The sequence below is a fragment of the Vitis riparia genome, chromosome 1 (genome assembly GCF_004353265.1).
Source record: "Vitis riparia cultivar Riparia Gloire de Montpellier isolate 1030 chromosome 1, EGFV_Vit.rip_1.0, whole genome shotgun sequence".
Taxonomy (NCBI): Eukaryota; Viridiplantae; Streptophyta; class Magnoliopsida; order Vitales; family Vitaceae; genus Vitis; species Vitis riparia.
This window is the reverse complement of record NC_048431.1, coordinates 23,478,207-23,504,927: the sequence shown is the minus strand read 5'-3', so window position 1 is coordinate 23,504,927 and position 26,721 is coordinate 23,478,207. Positions and strand designations below refer to the sequence as shown.

Below are 26,721 nucleotides of genomic sequence, written 5' to 3'. Positions count from 1 at the left end.
TCTAATTTTTCATTTTTCTTTTTTGCCGTATTTTAATAAAAATTTCTTTATTTTTTATTTTTCATTTAAAACGTTTGAAATAGTCAAAGTATTTGTTATAAAAAAATATGAAACATTTTTCAAAGAAAAACATGTTTAAATTCATAAATGTGAGATTTTTTTTTTTTTTTAACATTCATCAAATATAATAACATTTGAAGTGTTTAATGAAAGTATTATAAGGTTAAATGTGTTTTAACCGTGGGCTTTATTATTAAGCTTTTTAGCCCTTGAATTTAATTTGAGCCCGAAAGGTGGAGCAAAAAGATGACACGAGGTTGTAGGGGATGATGAGTGCTTCCATATTTCAGGTTGGATTCTAATTGGACCCAGCCTACAAAGTTGCTGCCCTAGCTAAAATTAATGATCAAATGCTCTTGTATATGAGTACTATAATCTCTAGGACTTAGAAACAGTAGTTATTCATTGCAGGCTCATCGAGACCATAAAACTAGCTGTAAATTCAGGCGTCGGCTACAGTGAACAGGGTGATGAAATGGGCTTTCAGTATTACCATTATAATTGAGTCCGGACTTCCACATTGTGCTACGCCCTCTCATCAGCCTGCATTAATTGCATATAGTTGGTTAAATGATACATGTTAGCAATGTGCGACTGTTGAGGGCATCATGGAGCTAGCGGTGGAAATCATATAGAACAAAATTTGTGTTTAAAGATAACAATATTACATGCAAAGCTAAAGAGTATAGAAAATAGCCAACAAGAACAAACAATATGGCTAAGGAGAGGATACCCTTTTAAGGTAATGTTTAGCCCTCAAAAAGTACTTAAGAAATTTAAAATATATATAATTAAGAAAAAGCTTTTTACAGTTTGGATATTCATGCAAAACAATGAGGAAAAAAAAGAAAAGAAAAGAAAAGAAGGGACGAATTGGTTAAAAAATTGCTCTTCCCAATTTTTCAAACAAAAAGGTAAGAAAAGTACATTTTTCAATAATTTCATTTTCTTTTCCTCGACTCTTCCACTAACATCCAAACACAAGAAATTTTTGTTTCCCCACACCCACCCCCGTCTTTTTTTTTGGTCATATTTTTCTTCAATTTTTTTTTTTCCCTCAAACTTATGGCTAAGTTCATAGTTGATTTTCTACTGTCAAAGGCAAAGCTGAGCCATTCTCGACGCCATCATCCAGGATCATCAGTTCGAAAAGATCACCAATCTCGAAGAAAGCATGGTGAAGGGCCTTCACACATTGTTCTGCTTCACTATCATTTACTATCAATGAGATGTTGACCTGTAGTTTGTATTAAAATCTTCAAATCTTGTCAGTCGCTGGAAAGAAGATTTATGTCATTTAAGGATATTATTAGTAAACAAGAGCATGATGAACAGACCTTGGATGCCCCTTGGGAGATCATCTGGACATTCACTCCAATGGTTCGGAGAACATTGAATGCCTAGCAAAACATGAAACAAAGTCATAAGGAATGATGGATATGGTTCAGAATTGTTTTTGAGTATTTTTGCAGAGGGAAATATAACACCTTCTCAAGAATTAGAGAAGAACGCTGAATATTTCCAATGAGGGAGATGATTGATCTGTGCTGTAGGAGATTCACGACTGCAATTTTCTCAAGCTCTTCCACTACATGGTCAAGTTCCTGGCTCCAACAAGACACCACTTCAGACGCAGTTCAATTTTAAAAAACTGAGGTTATGGAATTAAACCAAATACTCAGATCATAACCCGAAGCCTCAACATCAATTTCAACAGAGGTCCCTATTTGAGTTAGCTTTAAAGCATATGAACAATTGTTATCCTAAAAAAAGTATATGAACAATTGTTATCCTAAAGTATATGAACAAATCTGCCATGTACTTTTCTCCTAAAAAAGCCAAAAAGCTTGGATTATAAACCACAGTGCCCAATTGTTATCCTAGTTGGAGAGAATTTTCATTTTTCGATTCTAAATCACAGTGACCATTGCACAGATTCAATGCATGGAAGAGTCCACTACTGATGATTGGCTTCCCAATTGTCTGCTAATGATCAAATTCTTGAGGTGTATGGAAGATTCCAAACTAAGTAGGCAAACTTTAGTACACTTTAATAGCAAAATGTAACAAGCCGCCTCACTCTGACCTGGTAACTAATCGCCTCCCCACCCAGCTCTATCAGCAGGCCCATTCTTTTGCAATACTTAATAAGGTACTCTCTTATGATGTACTGCAAACTGACAGTCATCACAACATTGAAGATAAGTTGGCACCTAAATATTTAAAAAACCCATAATCAATTTGACTAATATGTCATTCAAACATGTGCATACGGGTAAGGTAACAATAGACGCATCTAGACCCTGCAAACACCAGTGGCATATTCACCCTACACCAAACTTGAGCACTCTTAGTTACCAAGTTTTGGATGAATCAGTTAAGAGTTTACTTTAGGAATTGAAACATTCTAATGATGGTAAAAACTAAAGAACGATCAATCAAGGGACTTTTCAAATTCAACACACCACACAGATGCTCAGCCATGAGGTGTTTCTGACCTCTATGGTACTGAGCACCACCATACATCTCTCTTGCAAAACAACTGCACACCTGCATGAGCAATAGGGTGATGTGTGTTCACAGGGCATCATGGGATGATCCACAGGAAAACACTGTATATGTTGTGTATGTGGTCATGTGAACTGCATTAGAAAATACGGAGCAGAAGCTTTGTATACTTGCCTGCTGAATAAGTTCCCGGCTCCAAAGTTTTGATGGATCCAAAGTCAAAGATATACTGACTTCACTGGTAGCAACAACATCCACAGATATACCCAAATCTTCAAAGATAGAAAAAACCTGCTGGATAAAGCAACCATACGGACAGCAGTTAGAATTTATATGTGGCAACAAGAGAGGGAGCAACAAAAACTACAAAGCAATTCTCACCTTTGCAAGGAAGCCAAATTGACCAAGCATCCGCGTACTAACTATATCTAGCATGGTGACGTTCCGCTTCAAAACTATGCTGGTCAGTACAGCCTGTAGCTCATTTTGAGATAAAAAGTTCAGCTGTGTTTGAATTCTTACATACATTAATGGTTCTCGTAATCAAAATTGTGCTGCTACAAACCTTGCTCATATCTCTTGTCTTATTGATGAGGGTACCAGGAGCTTCAGGATTATAAGAATTCTTGACCCTAACTGGAATATCACTCTCTCTAGCAGGTCTCATGGCTTGTGGATGCAAGACCTGCAAACAGGATATGACATAGATGTAAAACCACAATCCATCAGTGTTCTTTGTTTCACCAGAAATAAAAGAATGTTGTTAGTTCTCTTGGCTGGCTCCAAATTACACGTGGATAAAACAAAATGCTACGATCCAGCATTTTAATATAGGGAGTCAAGCCAATGAAAGAAATCTGGTGAATCAGTTGATGATTCTTCACCATCTTTTCACTCATGATCTTCAGCAGTGCATCTTCCCCACAATACGCATTCCAGAGATCCAAGAGAGATTCTACACATGTTGGTTATTGCTTGCCAGGTTTTTAGTAGGGGATTTAGGAGAAAACTCTTTAGTTTTGTGTATGATAGTCATTCCTTGGGCAATCTGGATGAGTGGAATACTAGGATTTTTCATGGGAGATATATTAAATAGTTGAGGGATCAACTTTGCTTTTTAAGCTCTCTTTGGATATTCCTCTGACCAAGAAGTTTGTTGGCATCCTGTTTAGTTTGATTTTATGGTGTACTGGACCTCTTTAAGGTACAGTCTCACTATGGGTTCCTAACCTCTGTTTCTACATGGGCTGTATTCAGGATCAGGATGATGTTATTTTTTTGCAAAGGATATTTTATCCTTCTTTATAAACATTTTTACCCTTCATTTTTAATATCTGAAGAGGATGACATCACTATAATATGTACATATATCTTCACCATTCTATGGAGCCCTATGCTCCTCAGCAAGTTAGTGAACCCAAGAATTGTCATCTCTAGTTGAATCTGAGTTAATTATGAAACAGACCCTTGAGAGGTCCAGGTGGTAGTTCAACCAGCTTGTCCAGTCCATTTTAGAACACTGGTAGTCTGGTAACATCTAATGTTACCTGGGCACCGAAGAAATCTTACCTGGGCACCAAAGTATGCAAGCTCAGCTGCCTCATCAAATGTCAAATATGGTACAGGCAATGCACGTGGATAAATACTTGGATCGCAAGTCAAAACCCCATCGACATCCTTCCACACCTATTAGCATAGGAAACTAAACTGAATCATATTTGGGTTGGGTTGAAACATCATGCTGAAGGTAGGAAGCACCCTTGCTCCATAAAAATATATACAGAATTTACAACTAAAGTTGCCCTGATCTTTATCAATTATAACTAGAGAACATTGTGAATCAATTCAGACAAAACATGGTACAGATACAAATAGGACTGCAAATGGGCACAGGACTTCAGTTTCCATGTGCTAAGGGGTTGATCGTACCTGAATCTCTTGCAAGCCTAAGGCTCTACCAATGGCTGTGGCTGTCAAATCACTCCCACCCCTACCCAAGGTCGTAACTGCACCAGATTTCCAACCCTGCAATTAGAAGAATATAAATCATATTCCTAGAACTCATGCGCATAAATTCTAGTTACTGGGAATTGAAACCATTAAACTTCAGAGCAGGAACCTTTCCAAGGAAACCAGTAACAATGGGAATTGCAGGATCATTAATCCAATCATTATATAACCTCTTTGCAACAGCTGGGTAAGTTGCTTCCAAGATGTCTGCATTTGTGAAGTCGTCCGTGGTTATAAAGCCAATATCAAACGCATCATACTGCAATGAATTATGTAATAGCATAATCAGCTATTATTAGAAAGGGTGTTAACCTCCTACCAGCAAGAAGAGTAAAGAATAAGCCTGCAGGTAATGTATTGGGAGAAACATAGGTCCAGTGTAAATGAAGTTGAAAGAAAAATCTATCATACCAAACAGAATTCCTAAACATACATGACAAAGATGGCTTCTGAAACAAACTTAAAATTTTCAGCTTGAACTCTCATATAGCAAAAGTACATTGGCCAAATAGTAAGAAGAATAGAAAGTGTTGAAATTTGGCATTCAAAGTTAGGGTTTTTAATTTAGGAAAGTATTTTAGGAATAAAAAAGGAGAGATCATTTAGGATGATTCAGTTTCCTAATTTTAGGAGAGAATCAAGCTAGAATGATATTTTCTTATTCAGTCATTTGTGTATATATATGTGTATGGTGTGTACCTAAAAAATCAATAAAGGAATTCAGAAATTCTTCATGGTATCAGAGCCAGTTTTCTGAAACCCTAATCCCTTCTGGCCACCTCTTATTCAGGCCATCATTCATTCCGGCCAAATCTCTCTGGCCATCTCTCAATCCGACCATCTCTCTCTGGGCATCTCTCATTCCGGTCATCAGTCCCTGTTCTCAAAGCCAAGGGAGAAAACGCTTTCCGGTCGGTCGAATCGTCGTCAGAAAACATTCACCGTCGGCGACTTTTCCGGTGAACTTTTCCGGTGACGCTTTTTTTCACACCGCAAGGAGCGTCTGGAGGAGATCTACAACTTTTCCCAAAACACCGGAGCCAGAAAACCATCCATGCGCCGCCCACGCGCGTTTTTCCGGCCGGCGACTGCATCTCACGTGCCGGCGCGTGAGGGCGCGTGAGCCACTTTCCGGCGACGCCCTTCCTACTCCAAGCTCGCCTGACGCCGACCAGCCACCCTACGTACCTGTTTCTGCCATCCAAGCCCTGCACGTGCCTCTTTTGGGGTCCTTTTGCCTCCGCGAGCCCTCTGATCAGTTTTTCCGACGTCCTCCGGCTATTTTTCCTCAACTCCAATCCCTGCACGTGCCTTGGGAAGTGTTCTTCTACCTTTCCGGTCCATGACAAAATACGGAATGGCATCATCACAAGTATCCAGCGTCACGTCACCAGAATTAGGAGGCAGATCTGAAATTCCAAACCTTGGTGGCAATGATTCCTCTCCTATTCTCATCACAGGACACAAATTAAATGGTCATAACTATTTACAGTGGTCACAATCTGTGTTGCTGTTCATTTGCGGTAAAGGAAAGGATGAGTACTTCACTGGAGAAGCAGCCATGCCAAAAACTACAGAACCGGGTTTCAGGAAGTGGAAGATTGAAAACAACATGATCATGTCATGGCTTATCAATTCCATGAACAATGACATAGGTGAAAATTTCTTGCTGTTTAGGACTGCAAAGGACATATGGGATGCAGCCAAAGAAACTTACTCAAGTTCTGAAAATATTTCAGAACTTTTTCAGGTTGAATCAGCCCTACATGACTTCCGCCAAGGAGAGCAGACAGTTACTCAGTATTACAACACACTCACAAGGTATTGGCAGCACCTTGACTTATTCGAGACTCACTCATGGAAATGTCCTGATGATGCAGCAACATACAGGAAAATTGTGGAACAAAAGAGACTGTTCAAGTTTTTCCTAGGACTAAACAGGGAATTGGATGATGTTAGAGGCCGAATCATGGACATTAAACCCCTACCAAGTCTCAGGGAGCCTTTTTCAGAGGTTAGGCGTGAAGAAAGTAGAAAGAAAGTGATGATGGGATCCAAAGAGCAACCTGCCCCAACATTGGATGCCTCTGCCCTTGCTACTCGGTCATTTAATAGTAGTGGTGGAGATCGTCAGAAACGGGATAGGCCTTGGTGTGATTATTGTAAGAAACCAGGCCATTATAAGGAGACTTGCTGGAAGCTTCATGGCAAACCGGCTGATTGGAAACCAAAGCCACGGTCTGACAGAGATGGCAGTGCACACGTGGCTGCCAACTCTGAGAGCACATCAGTTCCCGAGCCGAGTCCATTCAACAAAGAGCAGATGGAGATGCTACAAAAACTATTAAGCCAAGTTGGCAGTGGCAGTACTACCGGTTTAGCCTTCACTGCTAATCGAGGAGGAATGAAGTCGTGGATAGTGGACACAGGTGCTTCTGATCACATGACAGGAGATGCTGCCATTCTTCAAAATTACAAGCCAAGTAATGGTCATTCATCCGTCCATATTGCTGATGGTTCAAAGTCAAAAATTGTCGGGACAGGTTCTATAAAACTTACTAAAGACTTATATCTTGACTCTGTCCTCCATGTTCCAAACTTGGATTGTAATCTTTTGTCCATTAGCAAATTGGCCCGTGATCTCCAATGTGTTACTAAATTTTATCCAAACTTGTGTGTTGTTCAGGACTTGAAATCGGGGAATATGATTGGCAGTGCAGAACTGTGTTCCGGGCTCTACCTCCTCTCATGTGGCCAATTCTCAAACCAAGTCTCTCAAGCAAGTTGCGTACAGTCTCAGAGTATGTTAGAGTCTTTCAATTCTGTGTCAAATTCTAAGGTCAATAAAGATAGTGAGATTATAATGTTACACTATCGCCTTGGTCATCCTAGCTTTGTTTACCTTGCAAAATTGTTTCCCAAATTATTTATCAATAAAAATCCAGCATCTTATCACTGTGAAATTTGTCAGTTTGCAAAGCATACTCGAACAGTCTATCCTTAAATCTCATACAAACCTTCGACTGTTTTCTCTCTAGTACATAGTGATGTGTGGGGTCCCTCCCGAATAAAAAAATATTTCTGGCACTCGATGGTTTGTGACATTCGTTGATGATCATACACGGGTAACATGGGTTTTCCTTATGAAAGAAAAGTCAGAGGTCGGACACATTTTTCAAACCTTCCATCTTATGGTTCAAAATCAATTCAATTCCAAAATTCAAGTCCTCAAGTCAGATAATGCAAAGGAATACTTTACTAGTAGTCTCAGTACTTATCTTCAAAATCACGGCATTATCCACATAAGTTCTTGCGTTGACACCCCACAACAAAATGGGGTGGCTGAACGCAAGAATAGACATCTCTTGGAGGTTGCCCGATGCCTTATGTTTTCCTCTAATGTTCCAAACTATTTCTGGGGGGAAGCTATTCTCACAGCTACTTATTTGATTAACCGTATGTCATCCAGAGTGCTTACCTTTCAATCCCCACGTCAACTTTTCTTAAAACAATTTCCTCACACCCGTGCAGCCTCTTCTGATTTACCACTCAAAGTATTTGGTTGCACGGCATTCGTTCATGTGTATCCTCAAAATCGTAGCAAATTTGCTCCTCGAGCCAATAAGTGCATTTTCCTAGGGTATTCTCCAACCCAAAAATGGTACAAATGCTATTCTCCAACCAACAAAAGATTTTACACCACCATGGACGTCTCTTTCTTTGAACATGTCTTCTTCTATCCCAAATCTCATGTTCAGGGGGAGAGCATAAATGAACATCAAGTTTGGGAGTCTCTTCTTGAGGGTATACCTTCTTTTCACTCAGAGTCACCAAATCCTTTCCAATTCGCGCCCACTGAGTTGTCCACACCCATACCGTCATCAGTCCAGCCAGCCCAGCACACAAATGTTCCTTCTCCTGTGACCATCCAGTCTCCCATGCCTATTCAACCTATAGCCCCACAACTTGCTAATGAGAACTTACAAGTTTACATCAGGAGGAAGAAAAGACAAGAATTAGAGCACGGATCACAGTCAACATGTGGCCAATATATTGACTCCAATTCAAGTCTTCCTGAAGAGAACATAGGTGAGGATAGGGTTGGAGAGGTGTTAATTCCCAGCATTGATGATTCTACTCTGCCGATTGCATTGAGGAAGGGTGTTAGGAGATGTACAGATCATCCAATTGGGAATTATGTTACATATGAAGGGCTATCACCATCTTACAGAGCATTTGCTACTTCTCTTGATGATACTCAGGTTCCCAATACAATACAAGAGGCATTAAAAATTTCAGAATGGAAGAAGGCAGTACAAGATGAGATTGATGCACTTGAGAAGAATGGGACGTGGACTATCACAGATTTGCCGGTTGGGAAGAGGCCCGTGGGGTGCAAGTGGATTTTCACCATAAAATACAAAGCAGATGGATCAGTCGAGAGATTCAAGGCTCGTTTGGTAGCTAGAGGGTTTACACAATCCTATGGGATAGACTATCAAGAGACTTTTGCTCATGTTGCAAAACTGAACACTATCAAGATTCTTCTCTCATTGGCTGTCAATCAAGATTGGTGCTTGCAACAACTGGACATAAAAAATGCGTTTCTAAATGGTGACCTAGAAGAGGAAGTCTACATGGAAATACCACCTGGTTTCGAAGGAAGTATGGCAAAGAATCAGGTTTGCAAACTCCAAAAATCCTTGTACGGCCTTAAACAATCTCCCCGAGCCTGGTTTGATAGATTCACAAAAGCAGTCCTGAAGCTGGGCTACAAACAAGGTCAGGCTGATCATACTCTATTTGTCAAGAAGTCTCATGCCGGGAAAATGGCCATATTGATAGTCTATGTTGATGATATTATTCTATCTGGGAATGATATGGAGGAATTACAGAATTTGAAGAAGTATTTGTCAGAGGAGTTTGAAGTTAAAGACCTTGGAAATTTGAAATATTTCCTTGGTATGGAAGTGGCTAGATCAAGGAAGGGAATTGTAGTCTCTCAAAGAAAATATATACTCGATCTTCTTAAGGAGACCGGTATGCTTGGATGCAAACCAATTGATACTCCTATGGATAGTCAGAAGAAACTTGGTATCGAGAAAGAAAGTACACCGGTAGACAGGGGGAGATATCAGTGGCTCGTCGGGCGCTTGATTTATCTCTCACACACTCGGCCAGATATTAGCTTTGCAGTGAGTGCTGTAAGTCAATTCATGCGCAACCCCACTGAGGAACACATGGAAGCAGTCTACAGGATTCTTAGATATTTAAAAATGACACCAGGGAAAGGTCTATTCTTCAGAAAGACAGAGAACCGTGACACTGAAGTATACTCAGATGCGGATTGGGCAGGAAACATCATTGACAGGCGGTCCACTTCTGGATATTGTTCTTTTGTCTGAGGAAATCTTGTTACCTGGAGGAGTAAGAAGCAATCAGTTGTAGCCAGAAGTAGTGCAGAAGCTGAGTACAGAGCTCTTGCACAGGGAATCTGTGAAGGGATTTGGATAAAAAGGGTTCTTAGTGAACTGGGGCAAACGAGTTCATCTCCAATTCTGATGATGTGTGATAATCAGGCAGCTATAAGCATAGCAAAGAACCCCGTGCATCATGACAGGACCAAGCACGTTGAGATTGACAGACACTTCATCACAGAGAAGGTGACTAGTGAGACGGTTAGATTGAACTATGTTCCTACCAAGCACCAAACCGCAGACATCCTCACCAAAGCTTTACCTAGGCCTAACTTTGAAGACTTAACTTGCAAGCTAGGATTATATAATATATATTCTCCAGCTTGACGGGGAGTGTTGAAATTTGGCATTCAAAGTTAGGGTTTTTAATTTAGGAAAGTATTTTAGGAATAAAAAAGGAGAGATCATTTAGGATGATTCAGTTTCCTAATTTTAGGAGAGAATCAAACTAGATTGATATTTTCTTATTCAGTCATTTGTGTATATATATGTGTATGGTGTGTACCTAAAAAATCAATAAAGGAATTCAGAAATTCTTCAGAAAGCAAGTTCTTCAACCTAGCCAATAGTTTCTCATATTGCATGGCTCTCATAGAACTAAGCACCTGCAAAGTGGTCATGGAGTAACCTCTTTAGCTCAACCAAAATTTCAACTAATAAACATGAAGAACCTTTTGACTCAGAGCTAGGAGAGAGCTTTCAGGTTAAACATTCTATACTATAATTAGTAACTAGAAGGAAATAAGTTATTTAGCCTAACTTAAGTCAAGTGATTGACTCCCCAAGTAAATCAACAAGCATGCTGACCAACAGGAAAGAGATTTTTTCGACTCAGATTCTGGGATATAAAATCATCTACCCATATATTTTTTGTAGACACTGATAAATTAATCTAAAAGCACCTAACAGAAGGGGGGCACAACCCAAATATATAAGAAGTATGCAATGGGCGCCCAAAGTAAAAATGGAAAAGAAAAAACCAGCACCCTCCCATTAAGAAGAAGCCAACCAGTCAATGTAATCTAACATAGACAAAGATCCAGCATCAAGGGAGTCTCTTCAGCAAAGGAGAAGGGCACATATGAAAGAGGTTTTTAGCATTTGAACTATTCCACATCTTCAAACTATCTATGATTTTTATCCAGCCAAATAATCCAAAACAAACATAGTGGCACAGGTTTCCATGCTTTCCTCTGCCTTTTGCCCACAAAACTCCCATTTCAACCCAATAAGGTCCCTCTCATTGAAGAAGGATTTACCTAAGCAGTACCAAAAAGAGAGAATAAAATCTTATAGGCTCTTAGCTGTTGCACAATGTAAAAGAATACAATAAGATGATTCTTCTTACTTTTGCAAAGGAGAAACCGATTTACAAAAGACCAACCTGTTCCTTTAAGTTGATCTAAAGTAAGAATCTTACCCCAAACCATTTCTCAAGCAAATAAACCTACTTTTGCAGGGGCCAATGAAACCCAAACCTCTTTTGCAGGAAGGCAACATCATCATCTAGATTTAATAGAGAACTAATCTTCCTTGGAGCCCCTCCAAACTAAACTGTCCTCACAATTCCTTGGAAGCTTGTCCTCTTTAAGTCTTCAAAAAAGAGACTCTATGCAAACTCCCAGTCATGGAATTGTCTCAGAAAGCAAGGGCTCCAATCACCCTCATGCCCATCACCTCCCAAACATCCATAACCCAAGCATCCTTTGACATAGTTATGGAATACAATGTGCGGAAAGATACATGCAAAATTGAATCCAAAATTAACTCTTTTGCTGTCTCCTAACTTAAAGCTTGATCTTGCTCTAAAGTTCCCCATCCTTTCCTAATAGCTTTCCACAAAGTTAGTCCTAATTCCACCCTTCCAAAGCACCTACCAACCTCCCACTTCGTCCCAATACTACAACATCTTTGGAATCGCAAGAAAAGATGCAAAATAGTTGACAAGCTGGGCAAGGTACTCTTTTAAAGCATCTATCCATTCATGAGATTAGATCTTACCTCTAATGTTTATATAAACAATATCTAAGGATGTGTTCTCCAATCCTCTTCCATCCATTTGAAGGGCAAATGAATCAATAAGGAAAATAATATGTTTTGGAAGGTAAATGTTAAGGTGAAAATTCATGAATAGGTGGCTCTAATCATGACCTTGCCATTAAATTAAAATTGGTCCAAATAGTAGCATCTCCCTAATTTAATTGGTCCAGCTTGAAAACCATTAAACTATCACTTAACTTTTAAAATAGCTTAAGCTATTAACGAATGAGCTGATGATGTATATCAAGTTGATTAACAATTAACAACCTGCTTCACACTGGTCCTAATAGTGGCATTGCCCACTAATTTAATTGGACACAAGGTATTTAAAAACTATTAAACTGCTAGTTAACCTAAAAACTTAAGCTATTACAAGATAGACTAACAATGTACATTGAACAACAAATACTTATGACACCTTATCACATGTAATCTATTCTTGCAGGTGTGTTTAACAAATGAGGAATGATATATTGTGCAAATCAGACTGGAAACTTTGCAAACCAACACTCAGCTGTCATGTTAAACTACCACTTGATCTAAAAGATTGAACACTTTGAGGATAGGCTAAAAATGTTATATCGAGATTCAACCTGGTTAATACTTGGCCAGAACCCATGAAGAAATCTAACCCATGTGAACAAAGCCTAGTAGAACCACAAGGCAAATTTGGTAAACTACACATCAAAGAAAGATCAGAAATTGTCTTTTATCAAGATAGGACAGTTTGTCTGTCCTGAATATGGAATTTATTGACAATAAAAGGAAATGTTCCCATATAGGACCAAAAAAAGCTGTCACCTATCAAAGAAAAAGGACATGCAACCTATTCAAAAAGGAAGCATGCCACTACTTTTAAAGAGGGTCACTATTCCTCCTCAGCAAGAGTTGAGATCCCTATAGAATACTTCTCAATGAATCACAATAGCTGGGAAATAAACTTTGAAATTTAATTAAAAGAAGGCAGTTAACAGAAATGAGCCATGACTAACTCTGAAGACATATAGGAGGAATTCTCATTGGTGGCTAAGCATGTGAAGCTCATACGATAATGTCTCATGTAATTATAAAGAGAGAATACGATATTTCCCAAAAGGATAACAAACTCACTCTATTATAAATAAGAATGGAACATTCTCTATAAAAGACAAAAGAAAGGAAAAGGGAAGGCTGAAAAGCCATTTAGCTACCTACAATGAAAGCCCATTGAATAAATCAATCACATTCCTCCATTGAGACATCTCAGTTGCAAGGAGGAGAGAGTTGAAGCTAAGAGTTAAATAAGGTCAGCCCCTTTCAAACTTCAACTTAGAGGCATGATTTCTCTTAGAAGTGTAAGAATGTCCTATTCTAATTAAGAGAGGGAATTTTATCTTTCCTTTCTTTGAATAAATACCAGATTTGTGAGAAGACAAAATGCCCTTTTTTTGAAAACACAGATGGAGCATCCCTTATTTTCAAGTAGACTTGTCACCTCAGCCTTGTGGTACTCACAGATGAAAACACAGGTGAGCATATCTTTTTTGTGAGTCTTCATAAATCTTACCTCCAATTAACTTAATTGACAAGGCCACTACTTGGGGAAATATTAATTCAATGGCCACTAATACTGGGTACCTATTCATGAATATATGTATATATGTATCCATTCATGAATATATACATTTGTGTGTATAAATTAAGAGGATTCAAGCTTTACCAGTAACTTGAAGATCTCACCCTCCATAATTTTTAGGTCAGCATATATCACAGTGGATGAGTGAGCCAAAAAAAAATACTTATGGAATCCCATGCAAAATGATGAGTCCAGGCCAACACAGATTTCTTTTCTTTCTTTCACAATGCAAACATGCGGCCTTTACCCCTCTTTCTCGTATTTGATTCCAAATCTAATACATAAGGTCAGAATGCTCATACCCTTCATAACATAGCTTTCCTATAATAAGCTAAAAGAACATGACACACTATGTTGAATTTCACATAAAGTGAAACAAGAACACCATACTAAGCATACACAAGTAAAAAGGAATTGGCATACTTGGCGTGCTTTAGCACCAATTTTATTCAAATAGGCTGCAAAAATTCTTGTGGACATGCACTCTCCAAATGAAACTAAATAGTCTGTTGTGCGGAATGTCAGCTCTTTCATCATGGCTATTCCCTTCAGAAGTTGCTCCAATTCTTCTAAATGTCCTGCAAAATGTCTCACAAACAAAAGGCAAAGCCAAAATAGAGAGCAGCTTAGGAACATTCTGGTTGTCTAGATAATGCATGGAGAATTATAGCTTGGAAAAAGAAACATAAAACAGTTTTCAACCGATGGATGAGGTGGGATTGGATCTTCAACCATTCGCAGTCAGAAAAAGCATATCAAATCCATTCCTGGTCAACTCTCCAAGTGTATGTTTCTATCAACACTATAGTCATAACTTGAGTTTCATACACCATAAAACAATCCAAAATAAGACGAAAGTCCTCTGAAATGCTCATGATGTTGTTAAATTACTAACACGTACAGCTTGCCATTGGAAAATGCAAATGGTTAGTATCAGTCTGATGCTGAGACATTGTGATAGCTAATACCAACATTGCTAGGAAACCTAACATCTCCACTTCATAGTGTGAGGCTTGGGAAGATGTCCCAGCATGATGCAACATTTTCAGATGCACAGGTAGAGTTGCATGATGACATTAGAAAGATATGGAGTGAATTAATATGCTTAATGGTGCACCTTTATATAATACAAGCCAAGTAACCAATCAGAAGGCAAAGAGTTATGTCTGCAACAGCCATGAAGTTGTTACACAAGCATACATTCTGTTACAGATTATTGCTTGCAGGACACCTTTCCTTATCAGTAATTAGTAATTAAGACATGTTTTGAAATTAAATTGTCACCCATGGAGATGATTGCTTTCCTTCAGTTTTGGAATGTCGGTAACATGTGTTCTACATTTTTCTTGAGGAACCACTATAAAGTTATAGTGTTCTTCACCATCTGGTAATTTATGAGATGGGGCATGAATCTTCCAGAAAATACTATGCTCAAATTATACATGATGGTGTTTGGCTTGCCCATGGAGTACCCCTAACAAAGAGACGTGTGATAAATATGCATGTTCCTTAAAGTGTATACCGAAATATCATCCAACAATGTGTGTTAGGATTTTGCAGTCAACATGTTCACCCAGTGCGCATGATGAAACACAAAACTCATCTTTCTGTCAATGGATCCAATGTTTTCCTAATTATGTAATTCATAATAAGCCAAAAGGTTTGAAATGGTACTGAGGTGCATATTCACTTCAGAACCCCTAAGTATTGGAATCATCCAAAATAGATTAGGTTAAATTATAATAAGAAATAAAGAAAATGAACTTTCAGGTAAATTGAAGATTGAAATAATTCATGATGGGGATGTTTAATAAAACATGGCAATTTGATCCCATCAACAATGGAAATTTGATTTTGAAAGTTTTAAAGAGATCCTCACCAGAAATAACAGAACTATCAAGCCCAAGCTCTTGTACAGTCCTGAATAAAGAAACATATACACATGGATGAGAAATGTTATAGAATGAAATTATGATACCTGAGGATGTACAGAAAAGACAATCTCACCTTAGATGCAGCTCCTTTACCAAACTCAGCTCATCAATTTCGGATGCATTAGAAACACCGCAACTCACAGCCTTCTCTCCAGCCTAAATCACAAACATCCAATTTCACCATGAACTCCTTAAAGAATACGTGATTGAAAAACACTATAATAATAGTAAATGCACATGAAATTGAATTTGTAATTGGATTACCAGTAGAAGCTTGTTAGTAGTCTTTCCCATGGCAGAAAGAACAATGACAGGCCTTTCATCACGGAATTGAAGAACAAGATCAGCAACCTCTCTCATCCTCTCAGCCGAAGCCAGCGAAGATCCACCAAACTTCATCACACATGCCAACTTCTCCACATTGTCATCCGAACTCTCGTTGTCACTCGCTTCCTCTCTCAGCACGGCTTCAACTCCTTTCTTGCATCCAACTCTCAACACTCTCCTTCTACAACCATCCCCAAATGCCGCAAATAATCCAGAAGAAGAAACGGCGGACGCCTCGAATTCGATCCGATTTGATGATTTTGATAGCGATGGAAAGCGCGAGAAGCACGCTTTTTTTATCAACAAGGGAGTTTTAACACCAGAGAAGTGAACCGATCCCGCCATTGCCGAATTAGGAACAGAATCGAATTCTTTCTGTTACTAAAACTTCAGAAATTCGTATTTGTCGACAAATGATGCAATCTAGGGTTTCACAGTCGCTCTGCGGCTAGATCGATCCGAAACCTGCACATTTCATAAATTAATTTACTCTCAAGTAGTCCAAACTTTAACACGAAAAAAGCGTGAAAAAAAAAAAAAAAAGCGAGAGAGTGAGAGAGAAAAAGCGCAAAAGCGAGGAATGTTATTGAACCGTAACTGTTTGGCCGCAGAGAAATCGCAACAAAATGAACAGAAATTTTGAAATCTCGGTAGAAGCAAGAGTTAGAACCGTCCTTTCTCAGCAAACAAACAGGAAACGGAACCATTGTGGAAACGAAAGCCAGAACGAGAAAAGCAAAACGGGAATTTTTCTCGAACTTTCCCTTTTAACAAGGATAGCACGAAACGAACTGAGAGTTGGGGAGTGAGTTAGCACAGGGTTCTAGAAGAATACCTACTTAATGATAGTTAAAGAAATAATTATTTGGGTTAGAAAATCTTTATATATTAATAAAGAAGATGTTGTGTTCCGAGAAATTTAAAAGGTCTAAAGCAAGCAAATGAAGACTTTGACTACATTTAATGGTCATCGATTTGTTAAGTTCAAAATGGATCAACCTAAGAACTAAGACATCCACTTTACTTTGTATATTGGTTAGAAGACTCTCCAAACAATAATAACAAAAATTTGGGACTCGGAAGAAGCTCGGAAGTGTGGATATAAATAGTAACCATAGTAAAATCTCTTTTTGCATATCTTTCTATTATTATAACTTTATATCATTATTATTGGATACCATCCAATAATTTGGTAAAATTTTAAAAATAATCATCATCCAATTGGTGAATTTAGACGATTACCATAGGTTTATTATTAGCGATTTGAAAGTTTTTTAAGAATTTGATTGAATAATAATGCATCCTAAAGTGTGTTTAGAAATGATTCTAAAAAACATTTTTAGTTTTCATAATATTTAAAAAATAAAAATTTTATAGTATTCGAAAAGTTAAAAACGTTTCCTATGATCACTATCAAACGAGCTCTTACCATATATTCTTTAAAAAAAAAAAAAAAAGAATTGTGTTTTGAACCCAGTTGGACCCAAAAATTATCATTTTGTCCATATATCATGCATATTTAAGCCCAACACACAAATAAAGTATGAAAATTAAGATGAAGGATATTGTCTTTCATTAATCCCTAAAATACCTTTAATCCTTACATAGGCATAGGTGAGTGTGAATTTCAATTTTTTTTGTGTTTTTTTTCCTTTTCTATTCCCTATTAAGTATTGCTTATTTCTAACTTTTTTTTCTTTTTCTTTTTCTTCCAACCTATACTTCTATTTCATGTCAAATAAAAAGCATTCATGTTAAATAAAAGGCAATAATGTTTTTTTGTTTTTCATTTTTAAAGATATTGAATTGTTTTGCTCTTTTTATAAGCAATAATAAAAATTTTAGGATTTTTCATCCAAATATTTTTTATCTTTTTGTATTTATCTTTTAGTTTAATTTTCATTTTTTATTTTAAATTTATATTACCCTTTCATTTATATTTTTATCTTATTTTTAATTATTTTTTATATTTTCTACCTTAACCATATTTTAAAAATTGACTATCACTTCACTTTATTATATATATATATATATATATCCTTTTAGATTTTTAATTTTTAATGTTTTTATTTTAAAAATATAAATTTATTGAAAAATTAACTAAGGTATGAAGTTCTAATATTATATTAATAAATTTTCTTATCTAGATAGACTAATGCAAAGTATTTTGACTCACAACAAGAAAATTGTCAATACAATTTTTTAGTAAAACTTTAAAAATTAAATTTCAAATAAAATATATTATATAAAATTTATCTAAATTTTTACTTGAAATGTAATAGAACATGTTTACAAAAAAAGAAAATTAGTTTTTCAATTTTTAAATAAATGAGTATAAATATATTAAAAGAATTAAAGATAATCTTGGTAAAAAATTTTGATAAATATGATTATAATTTTAAATATAGATTCATTTTGATAAAATTTCACAAAAAAAAAAATGGAAAGAAAGAACATTGCTAAAACTACAAAAACAAAATATGTAATTATAAAATTTTGACAATGAAATTTAAAAATAAAATTTGAAACAATTCTTGAGTGAGAGAATTTGAGTGAAGAAAAAAATCTTTGAGTGGAAAAAAATAGGAAAGTTTTTCAAAATCACTTAAAATCCTTAACAAAAAGTAGTCTTGTACACCCTTGTACAATTAGTAAATTTGTCTTATACAGTTAGTATAGTACCCTTGTACAATAACATACATTTCATACATCATCTCATGAATATCCGACAATAGGTCGGTTAACCATGTTTGCATTGATTTGGTTTTAAAAAATAAGAAAAATTGTTGTATAATTTTATTTTACAATCATCATAAGTGAGACATATATTCAAATGACCATATACAAGTTAGATAAAGTGTATGAGATGAATGTATGTTTAATCAATGTGTGTAGGGAATGTCATTTATCATTAGTTAGGGAAAATAAACAAACAAGTTTTTTAGAATCACTTAAAATCTTTCACAAATAATAGTTTTGTACACCCTTATACAATTAGTATATCTGTCATGTACATTTAATTTAAATACCTTGTACAGTGACTCAAATTTAATACTCAATGTGTAACCATAGGTAGGTTAACCATGTTTTTATTGGTTTGTTTAAAAAAATAGTGGAAGATGGAAAAACAAAATTTTATCTCAAACATCATTAGTGGGATAAGTATTCGAATTATCATGTGCGAGATAAATAAAATGCATAAGATGAGTATGTAATAGAGGAATGTGTACCTTAAGAGTGTGCAATCCTTATATGACAAGACAAAAAAAAAAGTTTATTTATTTATTTCCTTTTATTTTTTGAAATAAAGGAAAAATAATAAAAAATTTATTTAACCATAAGAAATATGAATATAAGATCAGTTAGAAAATATCAAATTTATTTACTTATTTCATTTTATTTTTGAAATTAAAGAAAAAAATAAAAAATGTATTTAACCATAAAAAATATTGATATAAGATGTGTTAAAAAATAGAAGCAACCCCAAATTTATTTACTTATTTCATTTTATTTATTTAAATTAGAAAGGAATTTATTTTAATATATTAAAATGTGCACAATTGATTTATTACTTTGTTAATTATGGATATATTAAAATTTTCTATTAGACAATAAATAAATAAATAAAATAAAATTAAAAAGAGTAATAAATATATATAATTTAGTTATTTAATTATTTTTCATGTAAAAGATAGTCACACAAAAAACACATAATTGATCAATTTATTTGTTTAATTGTAAATATACTATATTTTTATTTGATTTTATTATTAAAATAACTAATGGAAAAAAAAATGGATAATCAATGAATGAAATTTAATTATTTTTATTATTTTCATATAAAAAATAGTACTAAACAAGGTTTTCAATTTTTATTTTTAAAAATAGTTTTCATTTTTTAATTAATTTTTTTTTCAAAAAGAAAATATAAAAAATATAAATCATATTACCATTTTTTTTAGAAAGTATTTTTTTAAAATAGAACATAATTTTTCTTTATTTATAATTTAAAATAGAAAATAATGCTGATTTTTAATTATTTATAAAAAAAATAAAAACAATGAAAAATCCAAATTGTTAAAATAGAATTATTATGGTTGCATGAATAGTGGTGCAATAAAGACAAAAAAAAACTTATGTGAAAGCTCATCGGGTATTTTAGTCCATCGCTATTTTATATCCTTAAAATGTACTATATAGAAATTTGAATGATATATTGTTCTTTTAACATCTGATATCATTTCCATCAATTATGAAAGTTATATGGACTAAATGTTAATTTTTGGACCCACCTAGGCCCAAAGCACAATTCTCCTTAAAAAATTTGATTTTAAAACTTTATTATCGAAGAATTGCTTAAACTTTCCTCGTAAGAAAGATTTTCCATCCAAACACATTTTACTTAGGTTATGTTTGGTTATTGAAAAATTTGAGAGAAAATGCAAGAAAAATAAAATAAAGAAGAAATACAGAAAAAGCGAAAAAAAATAAAAATAAATTATTTTTATATGCTATTTTAATATCCTTACACTTATTTTAATTATTCAATATAAAAATTAAATAATTTAAAATATATAAATAAAATTTTAACTAATTTTAATTATATTTAATGTTCTTTGATATTTTTTCATAAAACAACTATGAAAAAAAAAAAATTCTCAATATGTTTTTTTAATAATTTTTAGAACCAAACATAACCTTAAAATACATATTGATTTCCAATATCAATGAAGATGATGATTTATTTTTCTATTATAAAAAAAATAAAACATAATTTTCTTTAAGCTTTACTCAAATAATGGAAAAATTGGATGAAGAGAAATTAATGAAAAGAAATGGAGGTGGTTAAGGGAATATTGGATTTATTAGGGCAAAATGGTATTCTCACTTGGAATAATATTGTCTAAAAACATAAATTAAGACTAAAAGAGGAATTAATAAACAATAAAAGTTGTTGTTGTTTGAAAGTGAAATTACAAAAGAGTCCTCACAATTACTAATCATGCATTACAAAAGTTAGTGGAAAAGGGAAAATGGATGGGAAATGATTCAGGAGATTTCTTAAACACCCGCGAAAGGAAAAAGGGGAGTTGGTACTTTCTTGGCATCCAATCAAATGTCCCCATCAAGGTTCACAAGAAAGCAATGTCAGAAGTACAAAATCAAAACAATTACAAATTCTGGTACAATGGGACTAAATTAGTTTCATTTTTAAGAAAATTAGCAATATATAAAAATAGAAAAAAAAATGTAAATAAATGAAGATAGTGTAAAAATAGACCATCATTTTCATATACCAAAAGCGGTTAGCATACCAGAAAATTAAACTAAATCAAAATCAAACATATGAGTGTACCTCAATCAGAAGGAGATTTGAACTAGTGATTATTGTAGAGCAAACCTACGATCGGACCAACTGAGCTACCCCTTAGGGTTTGTTTTTCCAACCTTTTTTACCACATTTTAGATGGTAAATAATGATTGAATGGAGAAATATTTTGCTTCTATTTTTTGTTTTGACTTTTTTCTTCTTTTAATCATCTATTGATGACAAAAATATTGGAAAAAGTTGAAATAAATAAATAAAATAAAATAAGTTGGTCATCTTCATTGGCATAAAAGTTCATTAAGGAAAATGTTTGTGTTCCAACCTCCTCAACCACTTTGGTAGATGATAGGGGAGGATTAGAAGAAAAAGTTCATTTTCTCTCTTATTTTTATTCTGACTTTCTCCTTCATTCAATCATGTTAAGGTGACCAAAAATAAAAATAAAAAATAAAAAAATAAATGAAAGAAGAATCTAGAACAAAAAATAAAACAAAACAATCACCCTTTATCCATTTGAATAAAACATAATAGTCATATTCCTCTTCTAAACGGTCACCAGATGTTACTTGATAATTGAAAGAAGAAAAAGTTTACATCATATTTTTTCTTAAGACTTTTTCTTTCCTTTCATCATCACCCGTCTTCTCAATGAGGCGATAAAAAAATGGTAAAAAAAAAAAAGAAGAACAAAATAAGTTGATCCATTCTCATACATGAGATATAGTACATTGGAAAAATATTTGTCTTCCCACCTTCTTAAGTGGTAAACAGCTGAATAGAGAAAAAATTTACTTCTCTAATTACATAAAAGTTTTGTACGATATTTCACATGACAGGAGAAGAAAATTCCTTTTAATTAAATCAACGTGTTTTAAAATTGCAAGAAACTATTAAACCTAAAACGGTCAACATCTACACAAAAGGGTTCGACATATACATGAGAGGGAGTCAAACGTAACATTAAAAGAATGGAAAGGAAATTGCATTTTCTCCTTGTCTTCTTAAACCACTTCAACTATTGGTAGGCATATTTGATTGGACAAAGAAAAGGTTTACTTCTCCATTTTCCTTAGAAATTTTCCATTTTTCAATCATGGTATGTGCCTAAGGTGGTAAAAAAGAGTGGTAAAAGAAGCTATTAAGAGTATAATTGCTTGATGACTTCCTCTTCAAAAGACATTAATTAAAAAAAATGGATTGATTACTAATGGTGTATTTGGTATCTGTTTATGAAAAACAGTTTTTGAAAACCATTCTTTAATGTTTTGTTAAAAAAAAAAAGTTTATTTGTAAACCTAAAATATTTTTAATATTTTTAAATATGTTTTAAAAATAATTTCTATATCTAATATTTTATTTTTAATTTTTTATATGTTTGTATAATTATTTTTTAAAACAATCATTAGAAAAACATGGAAACAACTAAAAAAAAGGTTCTTGATTATCGTGTTTTTTTGGTTTTTTATTTTGAAAAACAGAGAACTATTCTAAAAAACAATTAGAACCTAAAATAGGAAATAACCCACTATATCCTGTGATTCAAATGCCTGAAAAAGGCAATAAAACTTCAGTAATACAATTCTATCTACAGACCGCTTCAACACAACACTTCACCACTACTCTACCACAATGCTATGTACAAACCTGTTAAGAACAACATTTACCCATGGAAATGAGAATGTGATAAGTTTTACAGTTGGAATACCCATTGACTGATGCCTGTACCGAGTCCTTCCGATCCATGCAAAAGCTACATCACACCATGGAAGCCGGCTATGTTCAAAAGTACAGCTTTAATTTGCTCAGGCAGGACCTCCAAACCTTCCTTGGATTGCTGATGAACAAAAATGAAAACGATAGTAATGTATCTTCAGCAGATCATTAGAAGAACTCAACCAAAAAGTATATGGAAGCTCAAATTCATGGAGGTTGAGCCCAAAAGCCTGAAATGAACAGAACCCATTTGAAGCCACTTGTTTGAGAACAGGACTGAAAATTTTATTTGGAAAATCTGTGAGGGAGAATTGATTTAAATTTTGAAAAAAGGGTCAAAATGTTTTTAAGTATTGTTCAGGGCCTGATGATTATACAGTAATATGATTTTGAAGGAAGCTAACCTCAGCTTGGAAGACATCCAGAGCAAACCCATTGAAACAGCTGATGACCGCCTGTTGAACGTCTAGCCCAAGGCCATCCAAAGCTCTCATGGCAGAGAGCAAAAGGCCGGGTCTACGAGCACAAAACATGTGGATGTTGACAGCTCCCCCTTCTCTTTGCCTCACTTCAACCTTGAAATCCAGGAAATAATCACTCTTTTTAAGTAATTCCACTGAATAACACCCCAACCGGTTGAAAATGCCTCCATTAAAAATGATTTGAATGGTATCATGAAAACCCATTTATCCCACAACAAATCAGTTAAAAAAAAGTGGACCAGGAAGTTAGAAGAAACCATTGGAACAGAAAATTTTAGCTATTTCACCAATGCGGGTAAGGAGGCAGTAAGTCTCCTCAAATTACCCAAGCAATGCAAAACACTGTGATTTAGAACAACAAAGAAAAAAATACCTATGCAGCTCCTAAGGTCATCAGAACCCGGTGTGATTCACAGAGCCAAAAGAAGCATTGTATGAAGGTAGAAATGAAAATTACCCTTGGCTGACTATTAGGACTTGGCAATGAGCCCGGGCAGATTTCCTCCCTAACACGGCAGGGCAAGGTAGGAATAGTTGGTGTCAATGGCTGGAAACTTGAAGTAGGCTGCAATAAAGATTGAGGTGTGATAGACTCCAGTTCATTCTGGAGGTCGTTGATCCTCTGCAGTAACTCCTTCAAGTACTCAATAGCATCCGCCAGGATTGAAGCTCTATCCATCTATCAACAAAAGAACATTTAAACAGGTAATCCTAAATATCTTCCCAAACCATCCAATTATGCAACAGAACAATGGATTATCAGTCTATGATCGGTCCATTTTCCCAGATCTTAGCATGCAGTTTTATCAAACAATTCTTCAAGAACAACTAGTTTCTCTGATTCAATTCCTCATCTTTAATCGTCAAATCACAGCCAAATCTTAAATGACTCTCAAGAACCAGTAATTTTCGGGTATTTCTTAGTATTCTATCCTTTTTTTTTTCTCTGTTTTCAATTACAATTCTGGGCTAAAATAAGGATAATTCTCAGGTGTAGTTCTGAGGGCCTTTTGAGGCAAAGTGGAACCAGGATTCTCGAGAAAAGGCAGAGGGACCCAGAAAATAAACCAATGTGTAGATGCAACTAACTGTCAAAGGCTAGAGAAATTTAAAAAAGAAAAGAAAATTTTCAGATAAACGAGGCCCACATCCAAGCAAACCCCACACTGAAATTCACCAGAAAATTCTCACCTTGCTGATCTTTGGAACAACAGACCTCAGCATGTAGAGCCTATCGTTCAGCTTCTTTCTCCGGCGCCTCTCAGCCATCAAATTCTTCGCCGGCAGCCCCTTTTTCTTCCCTTTTCGATCTCCTCCAATGGAAGATCCATTCAAATTTGAGTTGTCTCCACCATCATTTGCAGTCTCCTCCACCTTGTGGTTCTCAATTGCATCATCAGAATCGTATATCAAACCGGACCGAGCAATGCTGGCTTCGTCCATATCATCCTCATCATTGCTCTTGTCCTTTCTCATCTTGTCCATTTCTTCTTCCACCACCGGCCTCTTACCCTTATCTTCTCCGGCAACTCTAACCGGAATTGCACTGCCTTCTTGGCCCGAAACTCCATAATTCCCCGCTCTTTCTGTCGAATTTCGCCGGAGAATCGCTCTCTTCTGGAACAGCGTGGGCTGTGACCCAACTGAAGGGAAGTTCTCGAGCGGTTTCAACACCTTACACCTGTCCACAAACAGAGAACTCCCCACAAAACCCTCAAAACCCGATGGATTAAACCCACCGGTGGCCGCACTCCCGCCGTTTCCCGCCAAATGGGTAGCCGGAAACTGCGAATTCGAGCCCAGATTTGAAGCACCCATCAGGGGCTGCGAAGCCAAATCGTTGAAACCCATCAAAGAACTCGAACTCGGAGCCTGAATTTCGGGTATCGGCTCAAGAAACCCCGGGTCACATACCAAATCAAAAGAGCCATCAAATGGGTACCCACAAACCATCGAGGACAAGCAAGATTTGCCCTGAAAGGCCGGGTCCAGACCAAACGCCGACGCCGGCGAGCACGACGACGAGCAGTCCATTGGATGCAACAGTGAATTCACCGCTCCGCTCTGACTCTGAGACACCAAATTTCCTTTCATTTCGACACCGCTCACCAACCACTCCTCCTCAACAATGGCCTTCAACGCAGACACCGAACTCGTCCTCTCACCATCAACGCCGCCATCACCAAACCTGTTGTCGTTGCTGTTCTTCGACCAGGAAACGGCGTCGCTTCGCGTCCAAACGACGTCGTTCGACCTGGGTAACATCCTCTCAGAGAAAGAGCAGAGAGTTACAGAGAGATTGATGATGGCATTGAACGTTACACTCTAAGGCGGATACGTCTGCGTGCTTCCCCCATCATATCTATCTCACACCTTGCCTTTTGGTGGTTCTGGAGTTTCCACCCAAATTACCAAACTACCCTTCCCAAACAGCCGTAGACCCTTGTTTTATTTCCTTCATTCTATGGATCGTATTGGTATTCCAGCTGCCGGTTTTAAAATCCCATACACTAGTGTAATTAGTTATTAGAAAACTTTAATATAACTATATTAAAAATAATAAAATTAACAAATAATAATTTAAAATAAATAAATAAGTATATATAAATTAAAAAAATGTTAATCAAATATACCAAATTACCCTCATGAAATACCCTTTTTGTTTGTTTTATTTTCCTTATTCTATGACCATATTGGTAATATGGTCACAAAGCAATGCTTCCAACTAGTTATGGTGCTATAAATTTAAATTTTCAATTAAATAAGAATTAGTTTTAAATTTTAAAGGAAATTTGAGTAGTTGATTTTTTTTAATGGTATAAGATGTAATATTTTATAAAATTAAAAGTATTTATGTTATCTATTCAATAAAGTATACTATCAATTCAATAAAGTAAGTCGGTGGAATATTGTACTTATACAACAATTTTCAACGGGAAAAGACAACTTATCGATAAAATAATAAATTTATTTTTTTAAACAAAAAGATCATTAAGCAATGGGATTTGTACAATTTCAAGAAAAAAAAAATCTACCTATTCTCGCACTCGATATTTTATCAATCCAAGCAGTATTATAAATCCAAATCATCTCTTATTTTTTAATTCCATAATTGGGTATTCGCTATGTTAGTCTTAAATAAAATTAAAAACAAACTTAATATCAAAATTACATAAGAATTAAAAATATTAAAAGTTTTAAAATATTTTGATTTTCTAGTAACATT

At 35.4% G+C, this 26,721-nt stretch overlaps 2 protein-coding genes across 5 annotated transcripts; both read right to left on the bottom strand.

The window, feature by feature from the left end:
• Nucleotides 1-675: 675 nt before the first annotated feature.
• On the bottom strand, nucleotides 676-16,794 carry LOC117919964 (aspartokinase 1, chloroplastic). 3 transcript variants are annotated; one of them, XM_034837289.1, is made up of 14 exons: nucleotides 16,570-16,792; nucleotides 15,909-16,436; nucleotides 15,718-15,800; nucleotides 15,590-15,630; nucleotides 14,134-14,288; nucleotides 4,688-4,837; nucleotides 4,498-4,593; nucleotides 4,138-4,254; nucleotides 3,134-3,253; nucleotides 2,950-3,042; nucleotides 2,743-2,862; nucleotides 1,548-1,664; nucleotides 1,398-1,460; nucleotides 676-1,297 (listed from the first exon to the last, which is right to left on the bottom strand). In XM_034837289.1, exons 2-14 carry the CDS (start codon nucleotides 16,314-16,316, stop codon nucleotides 1,136-1,138), a joined length of 1,725 nt encoding a protein of 574 aa, XP_034693180.1. In that variant the 5' UTR covers nucleotides 16,317-16,436; nucleotides 16,570-16,792; the 3' UTR covers nucleotides 676-1,135. The 3 variants fall into 3 exon arrangements, with proteins under 3 accessions (XP_034693180.1, XP_034693188.1, XP_034693197.1); XM_034837297.1 differs by having other exon boundaries at nucleotides 2,743-2,859; XM_034837306.1 differs by having other exon boundaries at nucleotides 1,173-1,316; nucleotides 16,570-16,794.
• Nucleotides 16,795-22,806: 6,012 nt separating this feature from the next.
• On the bottom strand, nucleotides 22,807-25,843 carry LOC117920707 (transcription factor ICE1-like). Of its 2 annotated transcripts, XM_034838335.1 has the most exons (4): nucleotides 24,687-25,843; nucleotides 23,953-24,174; nucleotides 23,418-23,588; nucleotides 22,807-23,134 (listed from the first exon to the last, which is right to left on the bottom strand). In XM_034838335.1, exons 1-4 carry the CDS (start codon nucleotides 25,758-25,760, stop codon nucleotides 23,051-23,053), a joined length of 1,551 nt encoding a protein of 516 aa, XP_034694226.1. In that variant the 5' UTR covers nucleotides 25,761-25,843; the 3' UTR covers nucleotides 22,807-23,050. The 2 variants fall into 2 exon arrangements, with proteins under 2 accessions (XP_034694226.1, XP_034694308.1); XM_034838417.1 differs by lacking the exon at nucleotides 23,953-24,174.
• Nucleotides 25,844-26,721: the final 878 nt, after the last annotated feature.

Coding starts and splice junctions, on each gene's coding strand:
- LOC117920707 (XM_034838335.1), bottom strand. CDS start 25,760: ATGTTACCCAGGTCGAACGACGTCGTTTGGACGCGAAGCGACGCCGTT. Junction 23,589..23,952: donor GTCCTAATAGTCAGCCAAGG/GTAATTTTCATT, acceptor CTGGATTTCAAG/GTTGAAGTGAGGCAAAGAGA. Junction 23,135..23,417: donor TGGATGTCTTCCAAGCTGAG/GTTAGCTTCCTT, acceptor TTTGTTCATCAG/CAATCCAAGGAAGGTTTGGA.
- LOC117919964 (XM_034837289.1), bottom strand. CDS start 16,316: ATGGCGGGATCGGTTCACTTCTCTGGTGTTAAAACTCCCTTGTTGATA. Junction 14,289..15,589: donor TGATAGTTCTGTTATTTCTG/GTGAGGATCTCT, acceptor GACATTTTGCAG/GACATTTAGAAGAATTGGAG. Junction 3,043..3,133: donor AGACAAGAGATATGAGCAAG/GTTTGTAGCAGC, acceptor AATGAGCTACAG/GCTGTACTGACCAGCATAGT.